At 39.8% G+C, this 11749-nt stretch overlaps 1 protein-coding gene across 1 annotated transcript; it reads right to left on the minus strand.

The window, feature by feature from the left end:
• Positions 1-824: 824 nt before the first annotated feature.
• On the minus strand, positions 825-10420 carry LOC148216823 (vomeronasal type-2 receptor 26-like). The gene is made up of 4 exons (XM_088134810.1): positions 10154-10420; positions 5622-5626; positions 2474-2595; positions 825-1735 (listed from the first exon to the last, which is right to left on the minus strand). Exons 1-4 carry the CDS (start codon positions 10298-10300, stop codon positions 825-827), a joined length of 1185 nt encoding a protein of 394 aa, XP_087990936.1. The 5' UTR covers positions 10301-10420.
• Positions 10421-11749: the final 1329 nt, after the last annotated feature.

Here is an 11749-nt window from a genome sequence, read left to right on the forward strand (position 1 = left end):
CTACTTATCATTGAGTCATCTCTTATGGACTGCATGCTTCTGTTTGTAATTAACCAAAGATGCAAGCCTTCTGGGAGAGCTATCTTAGTGAATGGCCATATAACCTGATTTGTTATTCAAGTCAAACAGCTCGTTGTATAGTATAGTTTAAGATTTACTACAACCATATCATCTCTTATGGACTGATGTTTTCTGTTTTAAGATTTTTGCCATTGTATTTTCCTGCAACTATGAATAATTATTCTTGAATAAATCTTTATTAAATTTTGTTAATTAAATTCCCAGGTAGTGAATCAGTTTGACACTCATATTAACGCCTCCTCCTGACTGCAAATATTGCTTTTCCTCTTCAAATAAATTCCATGTAATCCACTCAGTGTTTTTCTTGTTATCTCAGGTTCAGCCCAAGAACCACAATGAGGCAATCCAGTACAGTTCAGTTTCTTTATTAGCTTGCACCTAATGGACAGAATCTCGCCAGACTAAACCTATAATAAAGCAACTAGTGGCTACACCCCGTGAGACTCTAGGAAGGGGTCAGCCTCATCCTCTTCATCTTCCCATACTCTGGTTGTGGGCTGAGGAGGGGCTTGCTCTGGAATGTCTCTCCCCGGTCCTTCTTGAACTTCCATTCCAGAATCTTCCCCACTCATGCCATCCATTACATGTTAATCTGATATCCTTATAGAGAACCACACTGCTGTATTTCTTCCATTACTGACTAAAAAAATACTTTGAATTTGAGAACAGGTATAAAGGACTTTAAGTCTAAGTGATATTATATTAAATTACAAGTAAATTATAGAAAAAAATAGATTCCAAAATTAAGAGGTCTCATTAGTTTTCATCATCAGATGCTCCTTTGTGTTCAGGTGAGGTTTCAGGATAATGATGTAGCATTTGGGGATAAAGATGCAGCCCAGTAAGCCCAGGCTGGAGGCCAGGATGGAGAAGATCTGCACAGCCACCATGTATTTCCCTTTGGTGCTCAGGTAGGTGGGGACAAAGGACACCCAAACGCTGCAGAAAACCAACATGCTGAAGGTGATCAACTTGGCTTCATTGAAGCTCCCTGGCAGTTTTCGGGCTAGAAAAGCCACCAAGAAGCAGATGGCAGCCAGAAAGCCCATGTAGCTGAGGGCAGAGTAGAACATGGTGACTGAGCCTTCATTGCATTGCAGGAGGATCTGTCCTGGTTGGGAATGCAGATTGGCATCTGGGAACGGGGGAGAGATTCCCAGCCACATAAGGCAGATGCCAACCTGAACTCCAGAGCAGGACAAGACAATGGAATTTGCCAGACCCTTCCCCAGCCATTTCCTCATTGAGCTGCCTGGCTTTGTGGCCAGAAATGCCACCACTACCATGACAGTCTTGGCAAGTAAGGAAGAGACAGCAACTGAGAAAACAACACTGAAGGCAGTTTGTCGAAGAAGGCAGGTCACTTTCTTGGGACGACCGATGAATAGAAATGAAGATAAAAAAGAAAGCTGGAGGGCAATCAGGAGAATGTAGGTGAGGTCCCGGTTGTTGGCTTTGACTATGGGAGTTTCTCGGTACTTGATGAAGATTCCTAGAACAAAGCCAGTGATTAGAGACAGTAAAAAAGCAATGAGAGACAGGATGAGACCCAATGTTTCTTGATAGGACAGGAAGCTTATAACTTTGGGGACACACTGATCTCGCTTCTTATTGGAATGCTGGTCATCAGGACACTTTTCACAACGGGCCGCATCTGAAAAACAGAAATCATTGCTGTCTAACTCATGAGTTGGGTGGCATTGACTCTTCAGCATCTGATGGCTGGTGTGGTTCTTCCGGGCTGTGTGGCCATGTTCTGGAAGTTTTGTTTCCTAACGTTTTGCCAGCATCTGTGACCGGCATCTTCAGAGTGCAGGAGCACAGACAGGAGCAGTTCTCTCTTTGCCCAGTATGCCAGCCATGAAAGCCTTCGACCATACATCTTCAGCATATCCTCACCAAATGACCAAAAGGAGTCATCAGAGTGGAGATAGAGCATTAAGGATTTACTCTGGGCTCCTTCTTTGTCACCCTGATGGCTCTTGATCTAAAAGACTGCTAAACTCAAATGCTTTTTCTGCTTTTCTTCCCAGCACAGAGAGATGGATCGTGTGCTTTAGGTCTCTGTTAGCTGGTAGTTAATTAGGTGCTGAGTTTTGCTTATTCCTCTAATGTATGTGCTGTAAATGAATCTCCTTTCTGTTGTAAGATTTGTGTCACTAATCCCCCCAGAAGGGAGATTATCACAGTCAGGGACACCCCTAGATCCCTCCAAAAGTATGGTCTGGCTTCTGGAGCATTTTACAAGAAAAATAGATCACTAGGTGATTAGAATGGTGGCTTCCTCAGCAGATGGAAGCATTTCACACACTTCATTGGGCTTGGAAGTTAATTAGGGTCTGGCCTGGTATGGACTTGGATGGAGCTTCTTCTTTGCTTTTGAGCCACATACCTTCCTGTATGGAGATGGATCCTTCTGTACATGGAGAACAGTCATAACAGCAAACCGGTGCTCCCTCTCTCGTGAGCTTGGTGTATCCTGGGAGACAACTTTCAGTACATCTGGAAAAGGCACTTTCTAAACATAAAGAAAATGGGGAAAATATCTTCCTTAGGGGGATTACATATCTGAATGGAAATGAGTTACACTGTAGGTTGATGAACCAGGCTAAACCATGGTTTGTTATAATCATGGTATTTTGAACATGACAAATGTGTTTTATGCACTGTGCAAAGTTATAAACCATCTTTATGCACCATTATTGTTCCCCCAGAGCACTGAACTGAATCCAACCAAATCTCACAATACCTTAATGAATAAGCTCCACCACAGAGTTGGGGTTATCTTCCAGGGGTTCTTGGCTCTTTCTTAGAGCAAGATTTATAATGAGCAGAAGGTGAGTTTGCCCTGAAACTGTTTCTTGACTTTAACAATGTTTGAAGATCTTCTAAGACTTTAATATTTTTAACTCAAAGTCATTATGAATTTCTCCTTTCCAAATGTCCTGATTCTGCATGCTAACTGTGCTCAGTTTATAAAATTCAAGGATACACTTTCAAGGCCTTTTCAAAATATAGTCAAAGGATGCTTTTCAAAGCCTCATTTTCAATATCATCCTCTTCACCAGAGACCCAAGAAGTAGTACCATTCCAGCAGGATTTTTTCACACAATCCCCTCAATATTAAAGAGAGGCTGATAGCCCTTCTGGCTAGGATCCTTTTAAAGGACACCGGCTCTTTAAACCCCACTTCTCAAAATGCTTTGGAATATAACTAATTAAATGTTAAAGAGATCTTCAGAGTGGCTTTTTAAAAGGACTATCCAGTCAGGTTTCCCAAGGCCTGTAATGAATTTAACAAAAAAGAATAAGGACTTTAGAAAAATAATAACTTGCAAGGAAAAGCATGGTAAGAATTTGGGATTATAAAATTTCAAACAGATAAAGGGTCCAGGAGAGCTTTTTGGACTTTTTGGACATGAAACTGCAGGATTTAAGAAACGCAAGAAAGGAATGGAAAAAATAGGTAAATTTGGTTCTTTTTGATGATATTGCCTGGATTAAAGTAAGACAGAAAGTGATGGCCACTACTAAAAAAGCAGTGAAAAAAGGGAGGAGCGGATCACTGACAGACAAACCATCTGGAATCACACCTGAGTTTTTAGAGAGGCTATTTGAAGAGATTGGAAAGACTGTCACAGCCTCAGCTATGGCTGTGACAGTGCCCATAGAGGAGGAATTTGGAGAAAAGAATGAATAAGGAATTTGAAGAATCTGAAATACATTTTAAAGGTGAGGTTCAACAAATTAAAGAAAAAGTAGAAGTTTTGGAAACTAAGACTGAAGCAATCAACCAAGAGATGCAAAAAGACTTTGATAACTTGGCATTACTAGAGTTGAGAGAGAAGGAATTTTACCTGAGGTTGAGGGCAGTCTCAGAAGAACCTGGGGAAGATATAAGACACAGGATAGTTCAGATGTTTACAACATTGTTGGACTGGGAAGAAGAAGAAATGGAAGCAGAATTGGATAAGGTCTACAGAATTAACACAAGATACAGCAAATTCAGAAATTAATGCATTTTGTTAAGAAGAGGACAAGAGACCAGATTCTACAACAATACTTTAACCCAAAGTTAAAGATAGATGTAATCCTGCTTAAAGAAATACCTATCAGAATCCTGTCTAAGAGAAAAGATTACATCTTCCTGACTGATAAATTAAAACAGGAGAAGATACCATTTAGTCAGGATAAATTAGAAGGAGTGATTTTGACTTTTGAGCAGCAGAGATTTTGACTTAATTCAGTTCAAAAGGTGAGATAATTTTGGGAAATACACAAGGTGGAATTGGAGGAGATGCAAGAGATGCAAATGGAAGGAGTTAGGCAGTAAATCTAACAAGAAGCTGAAGAAGATACCACTACATTGGGTGATACAGGTATAGAGATTTCAAATTTCAGAAAATAAATATGGAGTTTAAATACTCAACATGGAATATCTTATGTTGGCTGGTCAGGGCCAGGAAGAGGGCCTTCTCTGCTGTTTCCCCTGCCCTTTGGAATATTCTACCCCCAGAGGTACAGCAGGCCCCTACCATCCCAGCTTTCAAAAATACTTAAAGACCTGGCTCTGTCAATGTACCTGGGGTGATAGAGGCACTACCCTTCCCCCTGATGATGCTGCCTGGAATTACTCGCCAACTCTTTTATTTTGTTATTTTAAGAAACTGAAGGTGGATGTAATTTGTTTACAGGAAACACATACAAGAAAGAAAGAAGAAAAATAATTTGTTTATACAAATTTTGGAGAGGAATTTCACCTGCTTTAAACAAACAAACAAAAAAATTATATATAAATCCACAATTCCAACCATAAATGATATTATCTGATGATCAAGCAGAGATTAATGAAACTCTGGTCTTATTATCTCTTGATCAAGCAGAGATTGATGAGAGTCGCGTCCTTTTATTGGAGGTCTATGTCCCAAATGAAAACAAAGTTACATTTTTAATGGTCATATTGGAAAACTAATGGAGTTGTCATATAAAATGGGCAAATAGAATGGAGTAGTCTACCAACAACAAGATAGAATAACTGTAAAAGAGACTAAAATAATGCAAGACAAACTTCCAAAACTCTTTTTTGAAATGAGGGATAATTTTGAATTGATGTGGAAACATAAAAATAATGATTCTAAAGAATGCACCTATTCTTGGACACATGTAGATCTTTTTCGAGAATAGACATGCTTTGGATTTCATAACACTTGGCCACATAAGTTGATAGACTGGAGATAGTGCCAGATACTTTTTCTGTAAGGCACCCTTTAAGGCACCCTTTAAGAAAGTGATGTAATTTCAGACTATTGTTATATGAACGGTTGTTAAGCGAGAACTACCTGTAAAGGTAAAACCCCTGGTACAGATGGACTATCAGCCTCATCCTATAAATATTTTGAAGATGAGTTTTTACTACCTTTGCAAACAATGATGAATTCTGTTTTAGATACAGAAAGATCCCAGATAACTGAACAGTGGGAAATATAGCAGGCCAAGATTTGACTTTACCAAAAAAATATAGACCAATATCATTGCTGAACAATGACTACAAAATATTCAGAATGATTTTAGCTGACAGCCTGAAAATCATTTTACAAGATTTACAATGTGTTTCTTTTACCTAAGAGAGAATTAAGGGATAATATTTCAAATGTTCTTAATACTTAATATATTAGAGTACTTGGAGCTACACAATGAAAAACATGCTGCTTTAATATTCCTTGATGCAGGGAAAGCTTTTGACAATTTAAACTGGATTTTAAGTTTAAAATTTTGGAAGATATGGATTTTGGAGTGAACAATATTACATGGGTGAGGTCGATTTATTCTTCAAAAATGGCACAAATAATTGTGAACGGGGAACTGACTAAGCCCTCTCAGATACAGAAAGGAATGAGGCATGGATGCCCACGTTTTCTGCTGTTACTCATTCTGGCTCTTAAAGTTTTGAACACAGAAATAAGACAAGATGAGAGAACTGCAGGAGTGAAAGTTAAACAGGAAGTGTATAAAATAAGGGCATTTGCCAATAACTTGGTTTCAATTTTGGAGAGGCTTCTAGAAGGGATAGATATATTAATGGAAAAAATGATGGAATTTGATGCATTGGTTGAATTTTAAATTAAGACGGAGAAAACAAAGATATTGACAAAGAATATGAAGACGGAAGACCAAAATCAACTGTAAAAACTGGGTTTCAGATTGAGAAAAAAGTGATATATTTGAGAATTATTATATCAAACATGAATTGTATGTTATTTCAAAATAATTATTTTAAAATATGGAATGAAATTAAGAGGGACTTATTAGGATGGGGAAAGTTACAACTGTCATCGTTGAGTAGAATTTCTCTAATAAAAATGAATATGGTTCTTATCTCAGACAATACCTGTTTTGAGAACTGTAATGGATGCAAATGTCTTAGACAAGACACTCCCTAGTTCTCACAAAGATAAAGTGAAGGAGGGGGGAAGTGCATTCAGACTTACAGGATTCTGCTACTATAGCTTTACAATAAAGTAATACTGACCCATGTGACATTGGATTCCTAGTCTGATCTCCCTTCAAGGCGCACAAATGCAGTACAAGCATAAGGTTGCTTCTCCTTCTCCTTGCAATTCCTTAGAAAACATCTATCATAACCTCTCCTTGAGTCTCTGTCTTCTTCTAACATATAGGTCTGAAATCTCAACTCCAAGCGGCAATGGGCTACCCAAGAACAAGGTTTCCCATCCTGCCCCACATCACTGCCAGGATTCCCTCTGTAAACAGTAGGTCTTTCGAGATCCAGGAGAAACAACAGCATCTCCTTCCACCTGCCTTTTTCCAACACAGACCATGGATCAGAGTCACAAGGCTAATAATCTGCAAACTCAGAGGGTTATACAGGAGTAGAAAAATAATAAAACCCACAAACAAGCAGACTCAGCTACCTGGTGAAATGATGTCGGCCATATGATGGCACTCTCATTGATGGAGAGCTTGACTTCAGAAGAGGCCTCTCTTTCTATCTTTCCAACTTTCAGCCCAGCAGCAGACTTGTTGGGAAATACTGCCCAGTCCATGATATCAAAATCAGCAGCAGGATCTCCGTTCTCATCCAAATAAACATCGTCCTCAGTAAGATTGTAAAGCTGGAAGTTTCTTAGAAAAGGATGAAGCTGAAACAACATGGATAATCACTCCTGTACCTTCAACATTCTTATTTCATTCCTAAATCCAAATGGGGCTACTTCAGCTCAGTTTCTCTTTCTCCAATGTTTGGGAGAAATCTAGTTAAGGATTTACTCTCAATGTCCTTTCTGTCTATCAAAAGATCTCTGGTATGTTCTGTTTTATGAAATTGCTCCTGTCAACTCACAAACATATTTTGATTCCAATAATCAGGTGATTTGCAAGGTGGCGATCTCACTAGGGCATTTTTCCTACATCTGGACTAAAATTTCCCTTCCAACCTCTCCTCGATTTCTGTCTCCTTTGATGCTTCTCTGAATTCAATCTTCTTGCCTCCCCTCTAATGTGTAATTGTTGCCCCCCACCTCTTCCATATGGCCATGTCTTTTTATAGAAAGAAACATCCAACCATCTGGATGCTTCAACATCTCCCTTGGTGACATTTCTGATTTGTACCATTTCACCTTTGCAGCACTTCACCTTTGAATAAATGTCCTTCTTCTGCGTTTTAAGAGTAGGATCTCATGGTGCTGTATATCGGGGCAAACATTGGCAGGAAAGTGAAGTTGACTAGTGTTACCGAATGCCCCTGAAATGGACAAGAAGTCTTGTGGATTTGGAAATGTATGAAAGTTGTTTTCTGGGCCTTTTCTTACTTGCAGCTAACCATGTCAGACACTAGCCTCGGCAATATTCTTTTTGCACCTAGTCCCCACCATGTTGCCTTCTTCTCATGTGCAGCTCTTGAGTGAGAAACCTCAGGTCAGCCTCAGCTGCACCCCATGAAAGTTGTGTTTTTGTGAGTGAGAGCTGCGGAATGTGGAGGGCAATTGAGGTGGACAGCAAGGGTGGGAGATTAACCATTTCAGGCTGAAGTGGATATGAATAGGCTTCACATCCTCTTAAGGAGGCAGGAGAGGAAGTGAGAAAAGATTCCCTGGTGTCGAAGGAAAATCAGGCTAATGTTGGATGATCAAGAAAGTTGATGGCTACTGTAGCATCCTGATGCTGATTTATTCTGCAAATGGGGAAAGGGCCTGCCTCTTCATTCCTTGTTCTCCCAACTTCCCAAACCAGCCCAATTGTTCACTTTGAAAGATCTAGCAACAGAATTTCTCTCTCCTTTCTCTCCAAGCTTCCACATTTGGCCAAAAAAAAAAAAAAGCACTAAAAATTGGGCAATTGCTGTGGGGAATATCCCACCCCAATTCTAACCCTGCCCATTTCTAAAAAATGCTAAGGAATTTAAGGGGGATCATTAGCAGAAATTCAGAGAAAAGTCTTACGTGCCATGGCTGTATCACTTGGGGTATGAGATGATCTCCAACCCTGATCCTCCTCCAATTCATGTGCGAGGAATAGGCAGCATTGAGGACTCTGGCCACAGCCTGGACTGAAGTGGAAATACTGTAGGCATCCTCGGACAGGATTCTTGCAACCACATCGTGGGGTGGCATTTCCCAGTTCTTTGTTTCTGTGCATCTTTTCCAAACTTTCTTAGATAGAACGGGGTGTGAAGAAGAACACTGAAATGCTGTCTTCCCAAACAGCTCACTAGCAACGGCATATGAATTAAAATCATAATTTTGTGTCCTTTTGTTTGCCAGAGTTAAGAAAGATAACAACAGATGTTTATGCTGGAGATCCATCATTCGATAAAAAAATCTCACAGATATGTCTGGCAAAGTTGTTGCAATCCACACTTTCTCCCCAAACGTTCTTTTAGCTATTTCAATTTGTTGTATTAGCACCACTAATGTTAATGCGGCCTGAAAGTCCAACTGACAAACAATAATTTTTACATCATTGTTGCTAAACTGTAAAAGGAAGTCCTTCTTTTTCTCTTTATCTAATGCTGGGAGGCTTTCTGAGTAGGCAACGCAAACCCCTTTCTTGACAGCCACAAGCTCAAAGTTTCTTCTGAACTTTTCTCCACTTTCATTCTCCGGAGCAGCGAGGCCAATCCACGTCCATCGGAAATGCAGGAGCAGCTTGACAATGGCCAAGTGAGGAGGCTCTTGTTTTGGACTCACCCGGTAGAAAAAGGAAAATGCTCTTTATGCTCAGGAATGTGACTGATAACCCCGTAATTAATCTACAATGAAATAAAAAAGGTGGGTTATTGTCCTGTCTTTAGAAACAAAATTCAGTGATTAAACCTAAGGCCCTTTTCCCACTGCAGAGAATTTCTCTATGCCAAGCCTTGAACTCATCCAGTAGAAAAAGGGAAATGCTGTTTTTGCTCAGGAATGTGGCTGATGACCCCATAATTGATCTACAGTGAAAGAAAAAAGATAAGTAATTCTCTTACTTTTAGGGACAAAAATCAGATGCTTCTTCTCCACTGCAAAGAGAAAAAGATGTCAGCTATGTGCATATTTCTTGCTGTAGCTTAAATGGAGAAAGATCCTCTTACAGCAAAGTTTCCCTCCTTCTTCCTCCATTAGACTTCTTTTGAGGTTTCCTTTGGAGGTGGTGGAAAAAGGGGGGAAAGTCTGCTTTGTCAACCCTTTCCTTTGAGGGAAGTCAAGTGACTGCAGTGCCTGGAAGATAAAGAAAAGGGGCAGGAGAGGGATTGGCAAAGGGGATGAATGTTTCATGCAGAGGATGGATGAGAGCCGTTCTGCTCAGACCTGGATAAAAGCCCTTAGTCTAAATGCAATTCAATAGCAAAGGAAGGGGAAGTCTGTGAAAGCAGTGGGTTTTTTCAGAAACTATATGTCCACTTATGCAAGTGTGAAGAAAGAAGAATTTGCATGCATCATGGAATGAATACTATGCCAAGTGTCTTTCAAGCTCCGTTGTCTGGCTCATTTTATTTCTTGATATCCACTAGTGCCACCTTTTGGACTCTCTGGAGACTTTCCAAACTGGATTTCGCTTCAACGTCCATAGATACCTGTGGGATTTTGTAGATGCCCAACATAGCTGAAAAGTGTATGAAGAGCTCAGAATCTGTCCCTTCCAGCACCATCAACAGATTTTTGGGTCTTCCACATCTGTAGTTTGGGACATTCTCCTGCCCAGTAGAAAGCATGTCTATCATGGCCTCGTGTGTTATTCTTGCACTGAAGAAGTTGTCATAGATGTTGTAGCCCAGGGTGATGTTGGGTAAGAGCCTTGGACTCTGGTTGATCTCATGAATGACAAAGAAGAAGGGCAGGATATGGGAAAAGCTCAAACTTTTTATACTGCAAGGAAGATAAATGAGTTTATTTTCAGCTTCACTTTTGATTTTCATCTTCATCTCATAAAGTCATGCCATGTTTCCTATTAGGGGCATTTATAACATAACAGTTGGATTTCTGCCCCATGATTCTGTGAAGAACCATTCAGAAATTCACAGTCTGAAATCAGTGGAATAATGATGGGATGGATCCAGCCTAAAACACGTAAACTAACCTGGTTGATCTCATGAAGGGCAAAGAAGGGTGAACCAGAACCTCACTGTCACAACATTGCAATGCAGAAAATCGTCAGGCACTCATTGCTCAATCAAAACATAGCAAATTCCTCTGTGATTTATTTCCAGGGTCTTTTGTGGTGATAAATTTCTCTCAACGTTCCTATCAGGACAGTCCCACTGAAACCAGTGGAAGCTTTTTTCCTAGACAATTAGGTGTCTTATTTTCTTTAATGGGTGACTTAGAGAAATACACCCCCAGCAAAACTAACATATTTACCTTAAGGAATGAAACGCATGAACTATCTTAGCAACTGGATGCAATTATTTAAAATTCACTGTGGAAAATCATCCCCAAATATACATACAGGTTTCTATTCCAGACGTCTCTTTTTTGTAGGGTGTGTCATCTAGGATTCCTTTGATTACTAATCGTTCAAATGTTTGAATGGAAACATTCTGGCAACATATTTTGAGATCTGTATTTTATTTATGGTTTGCTGCTTTGAATGCCAATTAGCTTTGTCTGTTGAGCCATTGCTCTATGCTGAAAAATCTCTCCTATGGTCCTCTTGTAGGTTGGGTTGTCACAATAGGCTTCACTTGGTCACTGAATTCAATGCCTACTGATTTTGTTCCATATGCTCTACTACCAATGTACCAAATGGAGTGACCCAAGTCTTTTTTTTTTTTTTTTCCTTAATATGTTCCCAATATCCTGATTTAGAGCCTCAAAAGGCCAAGTTAAGAACAGATCGTCCTGGAGAAAAACAATCTATGCAGATAGCAAAGAGTCAACTCTGACTTGATGACCTATAAAAATAATAACCCTATTTATCACCAGTGAAGGATCTACTTAGTCCTATTCCCCATCTAAGAGTGCTAGAAGTTCTCACACCTAGCAGGTGCTTCAGCTTGAGATACTGTAACACTCTTCCTTTGCCTGTCTTGATGGAGGAAAAGACAAGAATCTTCTTCCAGAATAATCTTCTGTGATTCTGCAGGTTGAAACCTTTCAGTGATGTCTTCCATAGAGAGATTCAAAGAAATCTAATTACCCCAAGGCTCACCAGACTGGCAGGCTTTGCTGAT

Source organism: Python bivittatus, unplaced genomic scaffold, assembly GCF_059951505.1.
Source record: "Python bivittatus isolate LINGU-HERP-01145 unplaced genomic scaffold, Pbiv_v1 ctg000080_np1212, whole genome shotgun sequence".
Lineage (NCBI taxonomy): Eukaryota > Metazoa > Chordata > Lepidosauria > Squamata > Pythonidae > Python > Python bivittatus.